General features: G+C 39.0%; 1 protein-coding gene across 3 annotated transcripts in view; it reads left to right on the top strand.

Moving 5' to 3' along the window:
• LOC117549405 (C-Jun-amino-terminal kinase-interacting protein 1-like) overlaps window positions 1-21537 on the top strand; it is a 52191-nt gene extending 30654 nt beyond the window's left edge. For all 3 annotated transcript variants that reach the window (XM_034221293.1, XM_034221292.1, XM_034221291.1), the window contains 9 exons: window positions 3116-3197; window positions 4718-5839; window positions 9805-9880; window positions 15773-15945; window positions 16199-16308; window positions 16768-16884; window positions 18309-18379; window positions 18638-18736; window positions 18942-21537. In XM_034221293.1, coding sequence (XP_034077184.1) covers window positions 3116-3197; window positions 4718-5839; window positions 9805-9880; window positions 15773-15945; window positions 16199-16308; window positions 16768-16884; window positions 18309-18379; window positions 18638-18736; window positions 18942-19014 — 1923 coding nt within the window. In that variant the 3' untranslated portion in view covers window positions 19015-21537. The remainder of the gene's footprint in view (window positions 1-3115; window positions 3198-4717; window positions 5840-9804; window positions 9881-15772; window positions 15946-16198; window positions 16309-16767; window positions 16885-18308; window positions 18380-18637; window positions 18737-18941) is intronic.
• The last annotated feature ends 2808 nt before the right edge of the window (window positions 21538-24345 follow it).

Below are 24345 nucleotides of genomic sequence, written 5' to 3'. Positions count from 1 at the left end.
AGAGTGTCCTTAAAAATAGTATTGTTCAACCTATTTATTGTCATTGGCATTTTGTTAGCTTAACCACTCCACCTACATTGATATATCAATCTTCATCAGTAATGTTGGAAGAAAAATAATGAATTATACCAACCAAATGGCAAGGGGCATAAAGTGGCTCTGATTCAGATGACACGCTACACATGTAGCATGTTCTTTATGTAAAAAAATAGATAGATTATTTATTTTTCTCCAGCACACCGATAGTTGAGACATGACAGCTCTAGCAGCTCCGGCTGACAGTGAAAGCTTTAGTCAAACGGTGCAGACACAATTCAAATGAGATGAGTGTTGATGATGTCTAGGCAGTTTTTCACATACAGGTACTGTAAGAAGAGACAGAGAGACAGCACACACTGGGTGACTGTTTCCAGGTCAGTGGATCTGTAAAAATGCAAAAATATACAATTAGCTCTGCATCACTTAGCAGAAAGTGACAAACCCCTGTGGTCAAGGAGAAGCAGCTTTCAGAAAAGCAACATTTTTAGAAACAATAATTTTACAAGATGAATAGCCGAAACTATCATGAAACTAGAACACTTCTTTTATGTAGACACGTTTATTTTGGTAGTTATTTGCATCCAGGCATTAAAAGAAGATTAGCAAAAGTATAGAAAATACAATTACAATACACAATGTCTTAAGATTGAAGAAGACATATGTGCAGTATAAATAGCTCTTTGCAGAAACAAGGCCAGGTTTTATTTCACAGATGGACTCCTCTGAAGCTGCTTGAGTAAAATGATTCAGACAGAAGAAAAGATCAGACACCCATCTCAGGAGGGATTCCTCCGCCCTAATCCAAGTCCAACTCTAATCTGTCACCTGTCTATGGCACACGCCTTATGTTAACGTACTGTGATTTGGATTGTTAACCTACCTACAGGACACCTCAGTTCAGTAGCATCGAGGGCAAAGACAGCATAAAGAAAATGGTGGAAAACTGGCATGGTAGGCATCTATTACATGATATCTATTTATATATATGTGTGTAAAGCTCTATCTGCTTTTCAAAACAAAATAATTAAGACAGCTAAGGAAAGGGAGTGTTAGTCAAGCTTCCTCGTTAACTCTCTCCTTTCAGTTACTGCAAATGGCAAATCTAAATTTGACCAATAGCTTTAGATAATGTATAGAGGTTCAGGAAACAACCATCCTAACTGAGTGTGATAGGCTGAGACTTCTCTCAATTAACACAAACACTCCAAAATAAACACCTGTTTGTACTTTATCAGAAGTTTACTCTGATTTTTTATTTATAATAAAAACAGTCTCACAGAGTTAATTTCTTAGTTCTGGGAACATGTTTACGTCTTTATATGGAAGCTACATTTAATCTCTTAGATATCAAACTTAGTTCACAGAGTCATGTGTTAGCAGAGTCACTCTCATGGAGTAATAAATACACACACACACGCACGCACGCACACACACACACACACACACACACAACACACACACACACACACACACACACACACACACACACACACACACACACACACACACACACATTATATCTGAGTCACTGCCCTGAGCAATGATCTTTTTATCGTTCTTGTCAACTAAACCTTTGCTTCTCATATCAGTGCTGCTGTCTCCCACCTCTTGCTGATTCACTTGTTACCAAGGCAACAGCTCTGTCTCCGCCCGGTGCACGTACATGGGAAGTGAGTCATGCGTGTTGGTGGGCGGAGAGAGAAGGAGGATGAAATCTTATTTTGCGCTACTGTCATCGTCACAGGAGTTTCCACTTCTGTTTTCTCTCTTAACCTCAATTCCACCTGTATTCCTGTTTTGTTTTTTGTTTTTTTATAAACTCTGGGCAGGTGTGTACCGTGAATTTGAACAGATTTAAGTGATTTAAATTAAAATAGCTGCCTGCTGTGGTTAAAAGCTATGCTAAAAGATCAGTAAGAGCGCTGCTGATTTGGTACATTCATATGAGTAACCCCTTTTAGATTGTTAGGGTTGGGCGCTGTCTACTAAACTGACTAATGACAATGTCAACAGTCATTCACCTTATCGAATCTGACGTTCTGTGGCAAGAAATAAGTGTATTTAATAGGCTCTAAAGACAGATGTGTTTATAATTGCTATACTGCTCTTAATCTCTCTCACACACACACATACTCTCACTCTCTTGTTACTTTTCTAAGATTGAGGCTCTTCATCCACTGTTGCGTGTTTGAACATATTCCCACTTTGAGAATCTGTAAAAAGAATGTATTAACTGGAAACACTTTAAATCAGTTGTATACCTGTGCATCTTGGAGACAGGGTTGGCATTGCTGATATTGTTTTGGTCTTATAAAGTAAGATATGGGACAATTCTAACTCATTCCCTCAATTCATTAATCATAAATGATAATGATAAATAATGCAAAAATTACTCTCCCCACTTAAAAAAACTGAACGTGCTTGATTGCTCGTGTTATCACACTAAACTGTGAGGTTACTGCATACTGACCAAACCCTGTTATTCTCTGCTACATCACTGCAAAAAGCTAAACCAGTAAAGGTCAGCAAAAAATAGGGTTTCCAACTGGTGCTAAAATGCTCCTTAACAACATTCAGTTATTCTGAATGCTTGTCAGCCATTGTCGATTTCTGTGTTCATAAAAGTCACAACGTTTTTGTGACTTGAGGGATCAGACTATTTAAACTAAAATGTGTAAGAAGGCATTTACAAGTAAGAGGGTTTCTAGAAAATACTCTCCCCCCCACCCCCCAATCAGTCTAAAAGAGTTTCCCAGTATATGTGTGTGTTGTGTGTTCCTAGTAGCTTTGGAAAAAGGTCTAGTTCCCTTTAAATGCACCTCACGGAGCACAGACAAAAGACTCCCTGCTCATTCAACAGAATAAAAGCTTTGTGTGCGGTTGTGTGTGTGTATGCGCGCGTTTGGTAGGGGAGGAAGAGAGAGCGTCAGACAAAAAGTTGTGTACATTGAGTGTCTGGATCCAGAACTCTGTGAACAAATGTCTCTCTTCCTCTCTCTTTTCCACTGTGTACTATCTTTAATTCTTTCTCACGACTTCCCTTTTATTCTCTTCTTCTTTTTCTGCATTTCCACAGGATACATTAAACAACAACTCATTTGGGAAGAAATACAGTTGGCAAGAGAAGGTTTCAGGCTCGTCCTCGCCTCTTAAAACAGGTGAGATTGTTTGATTCCACAAGGTTTTGCACCAATAATCGTATTACTTGGACTTAACTGATATGTGCAGACCGGAATGTTGGTAGTATTCATTCTTGAGCTTCTAACACAGGATCTAAATGTGAGTAGGACTTTCATTCAGCCTGGCTGGTTTTTCTCTGATAAAGGCTTGGATTAGCTATGCTGAGCTAACTGTTGCTAACTGAGGCAATTGTGTGTTATCCAGCACTGGCTTAAATAGCTGGAAGCTGTCCTAGCTCATTGCTACAGCTCTTTTTAGAGCACCATGTGAGGCAAGACTGGCAACAGTCAATGCCACTGATGAAAAAAAGTAAACAATTACATTACTTGTTATCTCAATCATTAAAAAATAAGAAAAAATAAATATGTAAGAAACTGAATTTGTCAACTTGCCTTTTTATGTCTGCTGCACCAAAATGAATAGATTTTTAGACCCTAACTGCCAACAACGCTGGCATTGCGGCCATTTTTGCTGACTCAGACATTCAACTAAGAGGCTGATGATTGCTGCTCATGATAACAGTCTAGTCAATAAGGTGGCTGCACTAGAAAGATCTGTCCAATGTTGCTTAATAAAAAAAGCTTTTCCAGCAAGAAAGTAATTGGCCTTCTTTTAGAATAACAGTTTATTGTTTGGTATAAAACTAAAACATGAAGAAAACTATTTGAATATTCAAGAACGTCAACAATGCAACGACAAAGCGATTACATAACTCGATCAAGATAATCATTGTCTGATATTTTCAACGCAGATGAGATGGTATTTTTTAGTCAAAAAAACAAAAGATAACTACGAGCTGCTTATTTATTCCAATTCAGGGATGCTTCAAGTGCATGTTTTCCACCATACATTTATATGTACACACAAGAAAACTCAGACTTGCTGTGATAAAACCTGAATGAATACAACCGCCTCCATTCATATGCAAAGTTGAAATTGAATGCCATTGATTCACAAGTACAACAGACTCAGTTGGTTTTAAGAATGTTTTGAAGGAGTCACCGGAAAATATATATACTACATTTTAATTGATATAAGTATTTATCCATAGATAATGATTTTAACACAAAATAAATCTTAAAAGGAGAGACTAGGAACAAATGTTTTAAATTGGCCTTTATGGGCCGTTGCTGAACTTTGTTGAAACAGAACTCACTTGTCTTTTGCTCTCCTTTAGCTTTAGATGTCACTGTTGCATTACCCACAATGAAAACATAAAGCCTGGATTTGCTGCTGATGGATTATGACATAAGACACCAATCGCCTTCTCCTGGCCGCACTTAAAATGTGATGAGCAATGGGAATTTAACTGCGTAATCCCAACATCTGTTACCTAACCATTTCTCTCTTCCTTTTTGTGCTTCCCTCTCTCTATATGTGCATTTGTTGTCATGCCTGCCTGTCTGTATCATGTTTATTTACTGTCTGTGTGTCTGGTCTTTATGTGTGCTTGTGTGTCTGCGTGCGTATTTGTGCGTTTTGCTTGCTCTTTCTGCAGGTGAACGCACCCCTCCACGTGAGCACAGTTGTCTGAGCGACGAGGACAAGTGTCAGGGCGGGGGAGCGCAGACCAAAGACCGCGGGACGTCCACTGACGCCCCCTGTAGACACAACCACACCTCTGGACACACAAAAGGCTCATCTACAACGGCTGCCACTCGCTCCAAGCTTCAGGAGAAGCCCCCTGCACCACCCCCACCGCAGAACTACACTCCAGCTCCTCTATACCCAGCGGGGAAGGTGGATGGAGGTGCTCCCCACAAGGAGAGGATCCGCTACCAAACGGATGTTCATCTAGAGCCCACAGAAGAGATCTATCTAACTCCTGTGCAGCGCTCCGCCGACCCCCTAGACCCCCCTAACTCGCAAGACCGGCCTTTCCTCTCGCAGCAGACTGAGCAGGGCCGCATGTCTATCAGCTCGGACACAGAGGGCCCGCCTCCTTACCAGCCCCTTCCAGACCGGACAAACACCTCCATCTATGAGGAGGACGAGGTCTATGTCCCCCCGCCTTCATATGCTTCTTGTATAGAGGCCCTGATCACGCCTCCCTCAGCTCGCTCCACCCTCACGCTGGACCTAAGCCGGAAAGGGTCAGGAACGGGGGCCGGTGTCATGCTGAGACCCGGATCATCGGTGGAGTATGTGGATGCCACCGATGATAGCTACTGTGGGGAGGATGAGGATGTGGACAGGATAATGATGGACGGACAGACGAGGAAGGGGGAAGGGAAAGGGGATGGCGGTGGCAGCAAAGTCCCACTAAGGACTCCCATGAATTCAGAGGCAAGCGGCCTTTCATATGACTCGGTCAAATACACATTGGTGGTGGATGAGCATGCTAAGCTAGAACTGGTTAGTCTGCGGCAGTGTTACCAAGGTTACAGTGATGACAGCGACTCGGCCACCGTCTATGACAACTGCGTCTCTTCTCCCTTCGAGTCGGCCATCGGGGAGGAATATGAGGAGGAAGATGAGGACGATGAGGACGGCATTCAGATAGGAGGAGTGAGGAGAGAGGCAACAGCTTGTCTGTCGGAAGATTCCACTCCGGAAGTCGATCTACACTTTTCCAAAAAGTTCCTAAACGTCTTCATGAACGGACACTCTCGCTCCTCCAGTAAGTCACTCATGAGTTTTTTTATTTCAAATTTGAATATTTTACTTACTTATTTTGTGCATGTAAAGGGTCTGCAAAGGTTCCCTCCAGAGGGAGTTTCTCCCCTTTGTTTTCTTCCGTAACATAGTAACATCACCACGTAACACTCGCGCTTCTATTGGCAAGCGCTCCAACACATTGTACTTGATAGGCTAAGGGGCGGGACCATCTTTAAGCAGTTGACCAATCGCAGCAGAGTTGGCCAACTACCCAAACAGAGGGTGAAAAGAGGTGCTGCAGCAGAAGCACAGGCAGTATGAGGAAATAAAGACCTTTTTGAACATTACAGTCACAGTAGAGGCATAAAATACAATAACCCAGAATATGAGCATAATATGTCTTGAAACTTTTTGGGAGGCTCAAGAGCATACTCTTACTGTAAGTGATGAGAATGGGAATGTTTGGTTTTACTCTCCAACTAAAAAGACATATTATGCAAAGACAATCAAGCTAAGATACTTGTTTGTATATAGAGTAGCCTCACAATGCCAATGTGATGTCACAGCTTCTTAAATCAACAGTATTTTTATTATCTTTTATCAACAATATGTCCTTCTTTCGTACACTTGCCAGATAGCTCCACCTCATTTTTACATTTAGCCAATGTGCATATATTTTAATATCCGCCCCCAAAGAGAGTTATGTGTGAAACAAACAACCACAGAGAACATAGATACAGCCGGCTGTTATCCTGTGTCGTTTCCATTTAACACGGAGTAATGTGAATGAATGCTGTCTCGCTGAATTTGCAGTTTGGTGGGAAAGGCTTAAAGGGATGTTGCTGATAAAGCAAATCCACAGAGATATTCAAGAGCGAGAATATTCTCATAGAGCGCAGATCATCATGTACAGTAACTAGATGATGTGACTGTCTGTCTGCACTGAGTTAGATTGAACGTTATCTTTTGAATACACATGTGAATCATGGTTGAAGATGTGAATCTGGAAGATGTGAAGATGAAAATGATGAAGATGTGAATCTGAAGATGTGAATCATGTGAATCTAGTTGAGGAGTAGTATTCAAACATTTGTATTTTGTTTACCTTAGCACAATTCCCAGCACAGCTTGTAAGTGTTGTAAATGAAAGCTGCAGTTTGTTGCTACTTTGTTGATATTGTTATCAGCATTCTGACAGCAGCACATTCAGGGCAAAAACCCAGTGGGACATTTAGATGGCCTGCTGGGTGGAGGCACACCGAGCAAAAAGCTGCTTGCAGTTTCATGGATTTTCCTGTCTCTAACCCTCTGTGGCCCAAACCAATCACACATTTGAATAACAACACATTAGGTGAGTCTTCTTCTAGACATTTAAACAATGGCAGTACTAGAGAGGGTGTTGGGAAGGACTGAGGAAGAAAGAAAGCAATGACACAGGCAGTGAGTGGCAGTATGAAAATAATTAGGGATGCACCGAATATTCGGCCACCGAAAATTATCGGTCGAAAATGGTTAAAAAGGCCCTTTCGGCTTTCGGCCGAAAGGGTTTCAGCACCGAAAAAATATCACCGAATGTCAGAACAGGCTTACGTTGGTAACTTAACGTGTTGTTGTGATGACGTAATAAAGACGCGGCGACCATGCTCGCGGCTGGCTCACAGGGGGGGGGGGGACATTGACCTTTGTCATCGAGATTGCCCTGAGCCTTTAACAAATCGTATCAAATAATCTGATGACAGACTGAAAACAGAATAGCTGAAATTTTAACAAACGAAATAACTCAGTTACCTCTAATCATTAACCCATGTTTGTATCATGTAGTTAACTCCGTGTGTTGCTGCTAGCATACATAACACCTGACGTGGAAACGTTACTCGTGGATGGGGCTACAGAGCTGCTAGAAAGACGGTCGAACCCGGTACATTCCTCCGTCTGCATGCGGTGCACTTTTGCTAAATGTTTAGACAAATTGCTCGTGCTTACATGCTAAACTCTTATTGCACTTATGGTAACAAGTATTCTCCACATCGAGACGGGTAAAGTTTAACCACACCTCGGAGCGCGTTCTCTCCGCCATCTCCGCAGTGTGCTCCGCTGCATGTAGCAGCTGCGTGTGTGTAAACTGCCCCGCCCCCTCGCACACAGACGGGGGGAGAGATCTGGTCTGATCGAAAATACATCATAGACGCATTTGTTGTCTTTGCATATTAGAAACGAGTTGGCGACACTAAGACTGCGATATCATGTTTTTTAGCAATAATACATGACATATATAAATGTACTGTATGCATTCAAAAGTGCTGAATAAATGTTTTATGGACCCATAATAGTGATTATTATTTAAGTTAAGTTTTGCCATAATCATGTCTATTTCCATAATCAAGTAGCTGAACAACATTGGTAAAAAATGTATACATTATATATATATATTTCTATTAATCATTTTCGGCCTTTCGGCATTCGGTTTTCGGCCAACTGTTTCCTATTTTCGGTATCGGTTTCGGCCAAGAATTTCCCATTCGGTGCACCCCTAAAAATAATTGTATGTATTTTTGTTGATTCTGCTTAATATTTACCACCAACTGTAGTTTGACCACTCCAAATAAAATAAATGATAACCTATTACAGTATTTTAAGTCTCAAGAATTACATCTCATATTTATTTTAAATCTTATCTTTGTTAATTACGACATTTAGCTTTTACAGAACCATAGATGCCGTCTTAAATTCATAATTACTGCCCATGCATGCCAGCAGCACTGTTGTTAGGTCTCTAATGCAAATACAATGAAGATGGGGAACTACACCAACACCAAATGTAATTTTTGAAAGCCTACTCAAAATGTATGATGGTGCTTTAATTCCCAATACTTTTTTATTGTTGGGTTTTTTTATTGACTAAAGAACATTTTACTTTAATATTGATTAACTTACTTCATCCAGCTATGGAGAGGCCCACAAGGAGGCACATAGTTCTGCCATTGGTGGTGCAGATCACAAATACACTATTTTTTAATTCCAGGACATTGTTGATTGTCTTTAGTGTTCTGAGGTTAAATAACACAACCCGGTGAATCTTTAAAAGCAGTGTTATTTTTGTATTTATTTGCCCACCATCTGTTGCATTTTTTTCAGAGTAGTAGATCAGGGTGTGTTTTCTGCCCCCAGAGTTTTATACATACGTTTTTTGACACAGGAATATGTTATAATATTACAACTTTACTCATCCAAGTTAGCGTGTTGTTCCTTTCAAATTGATGCAGGAAAAAACTGAGATATTATTTGTGCAACCATATTTCTTAAACCTGGCACCTATATTCCCCACAATGCAAAGCTACCTCAAAGGTTTGGTCAGAGATGTTGGGTATGCTATGCTAGTAGATTAGCTGCCTGTGTCTTTTTTGTCTCCCAGTGGCAAACAACAAGAATTCTGAGGAGGAAGAGGATGATGGATTATTGTTGGATTTACCTTATCAATCATACTGATTCTCACCCTGGGCATTCAATGTGACTTCTTTATAAAGGATATGTGTTAGCAGCCAGCAGTAGTAGGCAAGAGAGAAGACTCCTATTAAAGAAGCAGACAGAGATTAGTCTAAATTATATGTGTGTGGCCATTTCCTCTAATAGTCCTTGCTGGCCTCTTGGAAGCTGGCCATATGGATCACAGTCTCATTAGAAAAGCCAGCTCAGTGTATCTGATCAGTGCAGAAAGGGATAAGGGATGTCTCAGGAGAGGTGAAAAATACACAATGCTTATCTGTTTCATGGCTAATTATAGTGTGATTCGTCGGGTCCTAAAGAATGCATGTTTGCTTTAAATTAAACACAATGTGAGTAATTGTGTTTACTGTTTGTATGGACTTGTGTTGCGTTTTAAGTCAATCATCTCTGTACCAGCCAAATACAAAGGCTGGCCCTCCACACTGTATTCGTGCCATGAGTAATTTCCCCCTTTTGATGTTTTCTTCTTCTCCGGTTTTCAAGGTGCAGAGTCCTTTGGCTTATACTCTTGTCTAATTAATGGAGAGGAGAAGGATCAGAGCCACAGAGCTGTCTACAGGTGAGGAATAGCGGCATCTCCATCATTCATTAAACTGTACTTCTCGTGTTTTGAATATACAGAGAGGTGGGGTTCTAGCAGATTTCAAAGTTGTAGTAACCTTCAAACAGGCTCATCTCCATTATTCATGTTTTATTTTGTATGGAGTTGGTAGAGTAGCAAACGCTCAATTTCTTCATGTTTCCCCCTAAACTCTCACACTCCAGTTGGCAGCATGGAGCTACAGCTGCCGTTTAAGACCTCCGGCTGATAAATGCATAAGGGAGGGGGGAACAACACAGTAATGCAGTCATGTGAATCGCACAGATCAGATGATGGTGCAGGAAATTAGCTATGCATAGCTGAAAGCAGGGGGTTTTCACAGCCTTCTTTCTATTCAATAGGTTTCTAGTGTGTTTGTCTATACTATTTACTATGCTATTAGCTACTCATATGACAGCAACAGCAACAGGCTAGTTATCTATCATTTTGACTTCAGCTGATGTATTAGAAGTTTAATTTCGGTAAGACTTCTGAAACTATTTAAAAATGTGTTCGATTGACTAATGGATCCATAACAAGAAAACAGTAGTAGTATATAGTAAGTATATTTTTTATGAGAAGATGACACTAGTATTTGTTGTTTGACAGCAGGATAGAGTTTCGTAAGACTTTTAGTACATTGTATCTTATTAAACCTATAGATCAAAGTAGAAAGCAGATGAAGTGAGCGGATTCACAAATGTAATTTATCATTTTTGACTAATCAAAAGGACGGTAATAATAATAATAATAATAATAATAATAATAATAATAATAATAATAATAATAATAATAATAATAATAATAATACATAGTCTTTATATTTAGCTTTGTCTGGTGCTCAAAGTTGCTTTACAAGCAAGTAAAGAAAAATATCAACAAAAGATAATAAAGTAAAAAGTTTGCTAAGATAAAGAGCCAATTGAGGTTTTTAAGTCTTCTCTGTGACTGTGGTTATAATTTAATATGAAAACATCAAACAGGTTTTCCATTGACAATTATTGTAACTTTGTGAATCAAAGCTTACTATAGTTGTTCTATATTATACTATATTATTCTTCATGAATAGGCAAGGCAAGGCAATTTTATTTATATAGCACCTTTCAGCACGCGACAATTGAAAGTGCTTTACAAAATAAAAACAAAAGACATTTAAGAATAAATACAGCACAAACACATTATTAAATGGCATTTAAAAACAGGCATAAAAAACCAAAGATAATTAAATAAACACAGCAGGTACAGAATACATGAATAAAAGGCATACTGCAGTGTGAGTATGAACAGCTCAATTAAAAGCAGTAGCAAATAGATACGTTTTTAGTCTGGATTTGAAAATAGGAAGTGTTTCAGCGAACGTGCACGATTCGGGCAGTTTGTTCCAGATTGTCGGGGCATTTTAGCTAAACGCTGCTTTTCCATGTTTAGTTCTTATTCTTGGAACAGAGAGCAGACCCGACCCAGAAGACCTGAGACTCCTGGCTGGTTCATAGTTATGCAGGAGATCGTTTATATAACTCGGTCCTAAGCCATTTAGTGATTTAAAAACTAGCAATAGTATTTTAAAATCAATTCTTTGGCAGACTGGAAGCCAGTGTAAAGACTTCAGAACCGGACTGATGTGATCCACTCTTTTAGTGTTTGTGAGGACTCAAGCAGCAGCGTTCTGAATCAGCTGCAGCTTCCTGATGGATTGTTTGTGAGCCCTGTGAATACACTATTGCAGTAGTCGAGTCTACTGAAAATAAAAGCATGGACAAGCTTTTCTAAACCCTGTTGCAACATTAGTTTTTTAATCCTAGATATGTTCTTCAGATGATAGTATGCAGACCTAATGACTGTTGTAATGTGACTGTTAAAATGCAGGTCTGAGCCCATCACTACACCTAGATTTCTATCTTTATAAGTTACTTTGTAGTCTACCGACTGAAGCTCTGCGATTAATAATAATAATAATAATAATATATTAATTTTATATAGCGCTTTTCTGGACCCAAAGACGATTACTTTTAATCGGTCCTTCTTTGCTCTAAAAACAATGATCTCAGTTTTTTGTTTGTTCAATTGGAGAAAGTTCTGAGTCATCCAGTCATTGATGTGCTCAATGCACTTGCTCAGTGTTCTAATCGGAGAGTAGTCTCCCGGTGTGATTTTAAAATACATCTGGGTGTCGTCTGCATAGATGTGATAGCTTAGATCGCTGTTTTTAATAATTTGAGCCAGTGGTATCATATAGATATTAAAAAGCAAAGGTCCTAAGATGGAGCCTTGAGGAATCCCGCATGACATATTTGTCAGGGTTGATTTGTAATTGCCTATTGAGACAAAGTTTGTTCTGTCCTTTAAAGATCAAATGCAAAGGTTTTTTTATAATTGCCAGTAAAATCGAAATCATATAGCTACAACACTATCTAAGATATTGCAGTATTAAAATCGGAGATAATATGCGTCTGGCAATGCGCAATATTTATTTTGTTCAACCCCCAACGCCAAGTCCGACGATTTATTTTCTCAGCCGCTCCTCCGCAAGATGGCGTCGCGTGACGTCACAGTGGCCAAACAAACAAACCTTGGCTTATCGCTCACAGCTGCTTCCGCCGATAGTACAACTTAGTTTCGTTATCATGTCTGATTCTGAGTAGACTATAGACTAAAAGCTTTAGAAATCCAAACTATAACATATAATAAGTACCCTGTATCAAGATTGATGCAAAACTAGTGAAATTTGACCTTTTTAGAGAGGTTTAGAAAAATAAAGTCCAGGCGCTCTGAGTGAGCCTCTGAATTAGCCCCGAGCGAAAAATGCTCACAGCGGCTCACAGCGGCTTCCGCCGATAGTACAACTTAGTTTCGTCTATCATGTCTGATTCTGAGTCGGAGGCCACCCAATATCTGGAGTATGTTGTCGACATCCAACCATATCTATACGAGCCTCTGATGTCGAAGAGGAAATACAAGGAAACGTCACCTGATATCACCGATGAAAGTGCTGATGGCGATGATTCAAGTTCGCCATCTGAGGAAGAGGCCGAGGGTGCTGAGAATTGGTGTAGATGTGGAAACTGCCAGACCATGCATACAAGCCGAGAAAACAAGTGCTGCCACAACTATGGGAAAGTGAAGGAAGAGATGGGAGAAGAAGCATCACCGTCTGCATCACCGACTGTAGGACGTTCGACATGTTCCGTTATGAGTGGAGGAGCGATGAATGAGCTGCAGATAAACTACAATGCTAACAGTGAATTAGCCCCGAGCGAAAAATGCTAACCTATCACTCCTAGCGCCCTTATTACTTATCCTAGCTCCACATCCAACACATTGTTTATGATCGTAAAGACACAGAATCTAACGGTGCCCACCTCTATAAGCAATAAAACTGCAATTCCGTTATCTGCGTTATCTGCTGTGCTCCGTGCGCTTTGAAATCTAATCAAAATTGTTTACCTCAATTCTTTGGCATTTCTGCATCGCCCGGCTCTTTCGTTATTTCAGTGGTTTCTTGTGCTGAAATGTGGAGGGGACGGCTCCGGGTTTCAGCCTCCGACGTGCTATTAATGCTTCTCCACCAACAGACTTCATGATAGCAGGATCAACGTCGTATGCATCACACGCGAAGTGGTCAGAACACAACTTGCTCCATTTTGTCGGTTGCCATCCAACACGATTCACTAAAAAAAATCCATTTTTTGCGGATGATTTGGTCTTTGAGAAATGCATGTAAAACTCTCCCAGATCCCGCACCGTTCGTACAACAAAAAGCTCAACAATAACCCATGTTAATTCAGTTTTATTTTCGAAAAACATGTGACCGAGACTGCCGAGTCGGGATATTTGGTCCAGAGACTGTTTGGCCACTATTACGTCACGCTCGCGGAGGCTGCTGGGAATTACATGTCAGAAATTCAGACGGCTTTGGGTCGAGTTTTGGATCAATAAAAAGCTTTTTTTGGGGTGTATTATCTCGATTTAAATAAAATAAAAAATACAGGCAGTCTTAAAAACAACATTTCTATAAAAATGTAGCATATTTGGAAGCTTTGCATTTGATCTTTAAGTAGGAACTAAACCAATTTAGAGCTGTTGTTGAAACTCCCACCCAGTTTTCTAGACGGTCTAGCAATATGTTGTGGTCAACAGTATCAAAAGCAGCGCTGAGATCTAATAATACTAACACTGATATTCTGCCACTGTCTGTGTTTAAATGGATGTCATTTAACCTGAAGTCTCAGTGCTGTGGTTTGGTCGAAAGCCCGACTGAAACACATCAAAACCCTCAGTTAAAAACATGAAATTACTCAATTGTTGAAAAACAACTTTTTCAATCAATTTGCTTAAAAAGGGAAGGTTTGATATTGGCCTGTAATTATTCATTATGGTTTCGTCTAGGTTATGCTTTTTTAGGAGCGGTTTGATTACTGCAGTTTTCAGGGCCTGTGGAAATACACCCGAGTGGAGAGACTTGTTTACTATGTGTAGTATATCTGAGGCCAAGCAATGAAAAACAGTTTTGAAAAATCCTGTCGGGATAATATCGAGGCTACAGGAGGAGGATTTCAGATGTTGAATAATGTCTTCCAGGTCTTTAGCATTTATCAGACGGAATTGTGACATGGTGTCTGAATTGGCTTTAGGTGAACACAGGGACTGTACATTTGCTGTACCTGATGCAGAGGCACTGACTGCTTGTCTAATTTTCATGATTTTGTCAGTGAAGAAGGAGGCAAAATCATTGCACGCCCTGGTGGATAGAAATTCAGAAGCTACCGACACTGGGGGGTTAGTTAGTCTGTCGACGGTAGCAAACAAGGCACGTGAGTTGTTTTTATTTTTGGTAATGTCAGAGAAGAACGATTGTCGTGCCTTTTTTATTTCCTGATTATAGACGCAGAGTCTCTCTTTAAATATTTCCAAGTGAACTTGGAGATTTGTTTTTCTCCACCTGCGTTCAGCTTTTCTGCACTCAGTGTTTGCTGTTCTCACGGTCATGGTTTTTCTCTACGGAGATATTTTCTTGCTAGATACTTCCTTTTTTTTAATGGGAGCAATGGTATCCATGACATTTGTTATCTTATAATTAAAATGATCTACTAGCTAATTTACTAAGTAGTTAGCAAGGTGCATTTTCAGATAAGTGACATCTAGTGGTTACCTCTTTCTTAGCAGTTGTTTGGACGGAAATAGAGCTCTCAAAGAAAACACAGGAATGGTCGGAGAGTGCAACATCAGTCACCACAAGCTTAGAGATGTTCAGACCCTTTGATACAATTAAGTCCAGAGTGTGCCCCTTATTGAGCGTGGGCTCCGTCACATGCTGAGTCCATAGCTATCGATAACACAAAACAGTTCTGTAGCCCCTCTGTCCTGGGGGTTGTCAACATGGATATTAAAATCGCCAACAATGACTAGACGGTCAAAGTCAATACACACTATAGACAACAACTCAGTAAAATCATCAAAAAAGCTTGCACAGTATTTGGGTGGTCTATAGATGTTTAGGAAAAGAGCTCGAGAGGAGCATTTCAGCTGAAGGGCCACATATTCAAAAGAAGCAAAGTTCCCATACATAGTCTGCTTTTTCTCATACTGATATTCTGAACAATCTGTGCTGTTGTATTTGCTGAAAAGTGTCTCTACTGTAGGCTATTTTTATTATATGTACAGCACTTTGGCTCGACCAAAAATCGTTTATAAATGTGCTATATAAATAAAACTTGATTTGATTTGATTTGCTTGCATTGAAATAAATCATTAATTTCAATGCAAGCAGACTATGTGTAGGCAAGATACACATTTTTCTAAACCACCATTCAAGTTCACTTTTGAAACACTTAAAACGTATACTTTAAGATATGACTGCATCTGTCTGGACAGGTTTGTCCCTCGGCATGATGATGAGTTGGAGCTGGAGGTGGAGGATCCGTTGCTGGTGGAGGTCCAGTCAGAGGACTTCTGGTACGAGGGCTACAACATGCGAACTGGTGCCCGTGGGATCTTCCCAGCTTATTACGCTATAGAGGTGACGAAGGACGCTGAGAGCTACAAAGGTACGGACATTGCCATGACGATGAATTAAAGAAGGCTATAAATATGTTTGTAAAACTGAAATGCATCCAAACATATTTAATTGGTGCACTACAACAGTGCATGAGTCAATATTTCCAACTTTGTGTAAACTTTTTTCTTTAAATTAAATGTTTGATTATTATATTTGCAATGTATCATCAAGTTGTAGAAATATATTATAGCTAGTATTTATTTAGATACAAAAGCTCAAAAATGATAAATTATGTCTCACAGATGCAGAAAAGAGCAGTGAATGGATGGACAGATACCGGCTGAAGTTCCTGGGCTCAGTTCAAGTGCCCTTCCACAAAGGAAATGATGTTCTGTGTGCAGCTATGCAGAAGGTATGAGGCCTGTGGTGTGGGTGTGTGTTTGTAAATCATTTGACTCATAATGATATGTAATAAAAAGCCACAATTACACCATTTTTTTGTCCCATGGCATGTCCCACACCTTACAAAAACTACAAGTTGTATTTGATCAATAATTTGATCAATGTGTCCATTATGGAAAAAACTGTGTGTAATCGTCCAGCAATCTGACACAGAACCAAAATAAAGGACCCACTTGCAATTGGCAACACCCCAAAGGAGGACAAATAAATCCACACAAGATAACTGCTTACTTCTAATCACAATTGTACTGTTTTATAAAATATAGAACACCGTCAACATAGTTAAAATGTTAGTATTACTCTTGTCTTATCTTCTAGTATATATGTGGTTTACAGTTTGATCGTATAGTTTTGAGCATTTTAAAGTTGTTTACATTTAATAAGTTATCTTTTACATTGTTTTTTTCAGATTGCCACCAACAGACGGGTGACCGTCAAGTACAACCCTCCTTCCTCCTGCATCCTGGAGATCAGTGTGAAAGGCATCAAGCTTGCAGTTCAAGAGGATTATTATGCATGTGACAGAGTAAGTACTAACTTTTTTTTGGTTAATGCATAAGAAGTTAAGTGCTGCTTTATTGCACTTTGTGATATAAAACCAAATCCTTACACTAGAATCCCATTGAACAATTGAAGCATGTCACCCCCTTGTGGTGGCCAATAGAGGCTACAGGCAAACATGTAAGGGGGAGTGTTTTCTTTAATGTTACTCCATCTTAGGTAGCTTAAAACTGCAGTTTCAACTCAAATGGGAGAACAATTATAATATCTTCTCTAATTGTCTACAGTTATTTGACAGCTGTAGTTACTTTTCAAATGAATGTTGCACATACTAAACATATTATAAACTATAAGAAGTTATGTATGCACATTTAAGTTGCCATCCACTAAGACTTATAGGACTTAGGGGGGACAGAGCCTTCTCCATCGCTGCCCCCACCCTCTGGAACTCCCTTCCACAACACATCCGAGACTGCACCAACCCCCCCACCTTCAAAACACTGACCAAAACACACCTCCTCAGACTGGCTTTTAATATATGAATTATGTTGTGTTGCTGTTTTAATATTTTTATTCTATTATTTCTCGTTTTATCACCACTGTAAAGCGTCTTTGAGCACCTGAAAAAGCGTATGGAAATGAAATGAATTATTATTATTATTATTATTATTAAATGGTATGGTTGCAGTGAAACAACATGTTGTCAGAACATTTTGAAAATAACAGTGAGTCTCGAATCCCAAACTCTACAAATATAATCTGATTTGAAAAAGTTCTCCCATCCTAAAACACATAATCCTCTAACTAGAGTTAGCAGAGATGAGGTAATTTGTCAAATAATTGTTTGCTTGAGTTAGAACCGTAGTCTGCTCACAGTGTTCATTCAATCAAACTAACTAAATAACAGACGTTAGTTAGATTGTTGTAATAGATCAATTCAAAATAAGTGTTCAACAAAGACATTTAATTAATACATTTGAAGCCTGCCCCCTTTAATAATCTTATAAAGATCAGTGAAACCAAAATCAAATAGCAAACAAAGTGTACAATCTACTTATTGGTTGTTGGTTTGGTTAACAATGGTACCTAATGAAACTGTGGATAGAGATATTTAACTTTTGGTCAAATTGTCTTTCACATAAATGCCTTCCTGTAGCTGTCTCATAATGAGATATGTCGAGATATTGCGTCTGTAATATTTGTATCAAAGTTAATCATGGGTATACTATATTACTTTCTAGTCTTATAGTTGCTTCATGTAGCACCTCTGCATATGGATGCAGGACTTTCACCTGTATCATAAATACAAATGAGTTGATCATTCATTCAATACAGACAAAACATGGGGCAAATAAAGCAGTATTATGTAATAGTTACAGTAGACATCAAGCAGCCTTCTTTATGGTAATCTAAATCATTATTTGCCTCTTTGCTGTGTTCTGTTTACAGAGTAACGAGTGCAGCCACTTTTTCCAGCTGAAAAACGTCTCTTTCTGTGGGTATCACCCCAAAAACAGCAAGTAAGTAAAGATATGAAGCCTGAATGAGGGACTACAACACCAAGTCCAAATGTTATGTACCGTCAACCTAGAATAAAAAAAGATCAGGAAGAAGCTGTAATGTGTTGTGTTCACCTACACCAAATATTAACTTACCACAAGGTGCTGCTATAACTCAACAATGTACAAAAGACTGGGCCAACTACTGATCTAGTGTGAAACAGCAGTTTTTTTATTGCAATGACAGTGTGCCTTATCTCTTTTCTGTTTCTTTTGCAGGTATTTTGGTTTCATTACTAAGCACCCAGCAGACCAGAGATTTGCCTGCCATGTATTTGTGTCTGAAAACTCCACCAAACCTCTAGCAGAGTCAATAGGGTGAGTTGAACTGCGCATTAGCATATCCAGCATATCCATTACTTTACTACTACTTGGCTGACACATGCTCTGATCTGGCTATGCTGGGCATCAATTTAGTGAAATCAAAAGGAGCTGACTGTGTAACAGTTGAATGATTTATTCTTAAACTAAAGTACAGTTTGAAGATTCTGACTGAAGTATTTTCCTTTTTTCTTTTTTTCAGGAAAGCCTTCCAGTTGTACTATAAAGAGTTTGTGGATTTCTCGTGCCCTACAGAAGACATCTACCTGGAATAGCCCTGCCTTTAACCTCAGCCCTGTACAGTACACTGTATCATAAAATAATGTTGCATGAAGGACAGACATATCTAACATTAAGAACAAAGAAGAACAAATACAAAATTAACACATCTGACAAACAATCAGGACAAGAAGGATCACATATTGGAGCTGTGGGGAAACCTTTGTGCCGCAAGAAGAGATGGAAAAATTAGCCAAAGTGTCTTTGGAAAAGAAAGATATGCAAAATGGTGTCAGTGATGAGATGGTGAATTGGAAAGCACAACTATGATATCAAAGCAGCCTTGGCAACACAACATAGCCTGCAATGTCATCTAACCAGGTGTAACACTGAAAGCCCAGGAGCCGTACTGACCTGGACCAGCTTGAATTTGCACTTAACAAAAAAAGGGTTTAGATTTGAATACACAAGAAGAGTTTGCTTTGACTATAAATATTAAGAGTCTGAGCACTGAGGAAGTGTATATTTTCTAAATAACATCTGCACACTGAAAATGTACACTGAGTAAAACAAATACATGTTGGAAGAGTAACCTTTATTCTTCCGGAACTCCTGATAAGAATGTGATATCCGGAATAGTTCAGTGGCAACAAGAACACCCTAAAACACTGTTGTAAAATCATATAAATACTCATAAACACCGTTAGAAAACCAGCTATAGATGATAAGCTCTTTACATTTGTGGGTCTCTTTTAGAGAGTGATTCCGGTGCATGAAACCCTGTTTTTCCTTCATGGGTAGCTTTTAAACAAAGTCAACGTTGTAGCTGAATGAATTACAAGTGCAGTGACAAGGTGTGATCTATCAGTGGTGTAAAAGGCCAAAGGTTGCATAGCTTGTGTGTCAAGTTCTTTTGAGTCACACCCTTTCATCAATGTTCTGCAACAGACAGGGAGAGAAGAGAATATAATCCACAGGATAAAAGCAGATGGTAAAATGCTTTAGTTTCCATGCTAGCAGATCTGGTCTGTGGTAGGTTGAAAGGCATTGCAGGTCAAATTAAGGTAACAAAACATTGAAGCAAGAGTAGGCTAGGCAGAGACGATGAAACATATTTAACACTGAACCACAAATAAACACTGAAATGCACACAAAAACAGTGTGAGGGTGTACAAGAGTGGATTTGTATGACAAACATTTTAGCAGCTTCCATGGTACTATAGTCCTAAAATATAAAGCCCCCACAATTTGCCCAGTAAAGCCATAAACCTTTATTCCTAGCAACACTGCGCTTTTTTACTGTGTGTTCTTACTAGGTATAAAATCAGTGATGGATATGTTGAAACAAAGGACATCTGGCTTAGGCACTTTGGTGGTTTAAGAAGAGTTCTGACGTACAGAATTGTCTTTCCTGTGGGTTTTTTCGACTCTCGCTCCTCATAGTTTACACATCAGAAACAGGCTGATTCTCAGTACAGAAGTTGCTGACAAGGGAGGAAAAGCAAGACTCTGGTGTCTTCATATCTTTACTAGTAGTGCCTCTTTTTTCATCAGATCATAGTGACCTTCCTCAGTGAACATTATCACATTTTAACAGATTGTCATCGAGTGTGTGTGGAGTTCAAGTCTGAATGCAAATTGTAATGAAGGAGTGTTGTTGATGTGACTTGGCACTTTTTTTCCACTGAATGTGCTGTGCTATACCTCTGCTGTCACGGTCACATCTTACTACAGTAAAATGGTTGCAACACTGAGCCTGTGTGCACATTCTCCAGGTGTGTGCATACATAATATAGATAGAAATGTATTCAAAACGCAAATGAGGCACCTTTAATATGTTAAGGAATATCATTTCCAAAACTGCAGCCAGCAGACCAATGGCCACAGGTCAGGAATGACAACATGTAGAAAGCCACTTGTTGCATGGCTACATGGTACCTCGGAAATATTGCTGGAATTAGCTTTTTACAACGCTATAGCTGTTGGCTGATGCTAGCAATTACAGTAGAGTAAATCATTGAAAAAGAAACGATTGCCACTGTTTTAAGTCTATCTGGGTCCAGCATGGGTACAGCACAGTTGTTTCTGCTGTGAAAAACAACAGAGGATGTGCTTCCTACATCATGTATCACTAAAAAGACACCTAACACGACAACAGATTATTCTATGTGATCTATATTTAACAGAATATACAATGTCTGTGAAAGAAAGATTATCTAATGAAGAATGTGGAAATTGTACAATTCAGCCATCTCACCAGTCTCAATGGTTTGTTCCTTTGAAAAGAAAAACATGAACAAAATAAACAGCCGTCTGTTGTTGCTGATCAAAGCCTCATGTTAGCATAAAGAGATCAGCACTGACTTTTGAATAAATTCTCTTCTCAAGAGCCAATCAGACAAGTAATGACAACAGAAAATGTACTGGAATGGAGGCTATACTGTGGGTGTAGATATGCCATATATAAATAAATAATTTAATATCTGTAATTACAAATATTACATTGTATTGATTCAGTATGTGAAATTGCTCTTTTTTTTAGGTGTGAATTCTTTATTTAAACATTTTAATGCAGATCTCATGGTGTCCTGTCATTATTACGTTTGTCTGAGATACACTAACAAATGATATCACTATGAATGTGAGGTCCTGGTATTGATTCTCATCGGGTGATCCGGCAATTCAACAATGTACTTTCACGGCATCCCTGTATCTCAGTAATGGAGTTAGTGAGACAATTATCCAGTCAAAATAAAAGAGGGCGGTCCTGATTAATAATTCCTCAAAGGTAGCATGTGACAATGGCTAATATTAAACTAATGTGTTCATGTGGTAAAAGTCTGGTAAGAATTCCGGGTAAATTACAACAATTTTAAGCGTAGAAAAAAGGGGTTACCTATAGTCAGCCTGCCACGTTCCTCCTTTTTTCATTTGTGCACTTGGTCGGTAGGTGACACTGACATTTACTGGGGAAACATGGTAGGCCTACCTGGTTCTGAGTGTGTTGCTTTTCTGACTATTTTGGCTTGAGTCCATCCAATTAGCATTCGACTAACAGATGAGCAATGTTGAGAGCAACACTACAGAACACTCTGAAATAACGTTGGGAAACCAGCCTCTCTTCACAACTGTAGTTTATTGTAGTCATATCTGTGGTCAGGGTTGGGAGAGTTACTTTGTAAATGTAATCAGTTACTAAATACTGAATACATGGCTCTGAAAGTAATCAGAATACAAACAGAATAAAAAAGTAACGTATTCAGATTACTTTTAGAATACTTTTGGAATACTTTATTTTTCCATAACAGATGGGTATGTTTTGGTGAACAGGAGACATTTATTTTACTGTTTTAATGGCTTATCAAGAACTCAAACACAACATCTTGGTGTCATTCTGGACAGCTCCCTCTCATCTGCACCACACATAAAAAACATCACCCGGACTGCATTCTTTGTACTGTCTTAAAACCTTTCCTTAGAATATGTTATGAATTGTAAGGTGTCCTTCGGTGCTTTGAAAGGCAGCCCTAAATAGAATTAATTATCATTATTGTGAAAGAATATTTTAATCCAAGCTAATTGTGCTTAAAACTTTAGATAGTGAGATTCCTTATTTCTCTTTGTGTCTCTTGAATCTTCTCTTGTCTCCGATGGGGGAGGGTTCCCATTGCTCTGCAATTGGAGACAAAGAGCTCTTGTTTTCACATCTGGCAGTCATTAGAAATGATCGCGGGTTGCTGTGGTTCCTCTTCTCATGTTGGTGCGTGGTATCTCGCCTTTGTGGCAGAGTTGGCCAGGTTTCGTTTGGGCAAGGATCGAAGCTTGGCTACCTCTCCGGCTGTAATAATTGTACTCTTAAATAAACTCTCAGTGCTGTGGCTAAAGACGAACCAGACTCCATCATTTCACCTCAACAATTGCTACATTATAAGTTTTCATCACAATTATTATGTATTATGTATTATCTGAAACGATGTAATAGCCTAACTTTTAAAACTTGTTCCAGTCACTTGCCCCATGCATTCAGCAGCAGCAGGCCATACACTTTGATGTTTTCCCGTTATGAAATGTCATCATTTCGACAATAAAGAACTGCTACATAAACGTTATCTTGCACATTTTATCTAACCATCTCCGTTTCCAACTTTCAATATATTTAAATCAACGAACTACCTGAACAACAAACTGCAGGAAACCCTTATGGTACCATCATGCACTGACAGAAATATTATACTACGATGACAGACGCTTGTGTATGTGTGTATGCATGTCTGAGTAACAATTATAAAAACAACTCTTAGACCGATCTACTTTACACTTGCGGTTTGTGTTGCTGTGGAGTGTTACGTCTATAGTTATTTGCAACAACAATTTTGTAGAAAATAAGGGTTTATTGCTCCGTGTCTTTATCAACTTTGAGATCCCTTATGACAATGAGATAAGTGTTGGTCGATTGTACAATGCGCAATGGACACATCACTTAATTCATTCATATTTAGTGGTGTAAAAGGATAAGTAAAGATGTGCAAGAGAGTTTAAGTTTAAAAAATAACATCTGATACACTATTGACTTAACAGGGACTTATGTTGGTAACATAATACAGTTATTTCTAATTTGCTTTACTTCACACTGCAGCACCCACATTACAGAATACAAAAGCCAGAAATCATCCGACAATTAATTATGGAGTTTTGCCTTTTACACTTACCCTATTTATTAATTTTAGCTTTATGTCACCAGTTCTACAGTTCCTTAACAGTGCACTGCCTACCTCAGCAACTGACATAACTCTCACATAGCATATTGTAATGTCCATCACACAAACTCTTAATGTGATTATGGCAAAGTCTGTTGCAGGCATATATAAGTATTTGTCATCTCTCGCAAATTATGTTAAGTTTAGTTAAGTGTTTTTGTCACTTTGTCTAGTGATTTTCCCCTTTATTTTTTAATAGTAACCTTATTCCCTCTCGTTTCAGATACTCTGACCTCCCTTCCTTGTGTGTCTCCCACTCCTGTGATTGTCGACCCCCCCCTGATTGTTTCCACCTGTTCCCCATTACCTGGTGTATTTATTGTCTTAGTTTCCCTTTGTCCTGTGCCAGTTTGTTTCATTCCTTGTGACAATCTACCAGCGTATCATGCCAGGAATACTCCCAAGCAGAGCTTTGAGCCTAGTCTTGTCTAAGTATCTTGTTATTCATGCTCCTAGTGTTTGTCCTCATTGAGTGATTTTGTTTTGTTAGTTTTTTTCCTCATTAAGAGTGACTTTGTTTTGATAATGTTTTTCCTCCTTAAGAGTGATTTCGTGTTGTATACCATTGTAGTTGAGCTTTGGTTAGAATAAACCTTTTTTTGTTAAAACCTGTGTGAGTCGTGCATTTGA

Source organism: Gymnodraco acuticeps, unplaced genomic scaffold (assembly GCF_902827175.1).
Source record: "Gymnodraco acuticeps unplaced genomic scaffold, fGymAcu1.1, whole genome shotgun sequence".
NCBI lineage: Eukaryota > Metazoa > Chordata > Actinopteri > Perciformes > Bathydraconidae > Gymnodraco > Gymnodraco acuticeps.
The sequence above is the reverse complement of the archived record's forward strand: the minus strand, read 5'-3'. Positions and strand labels throughout refer to the sequence as shown.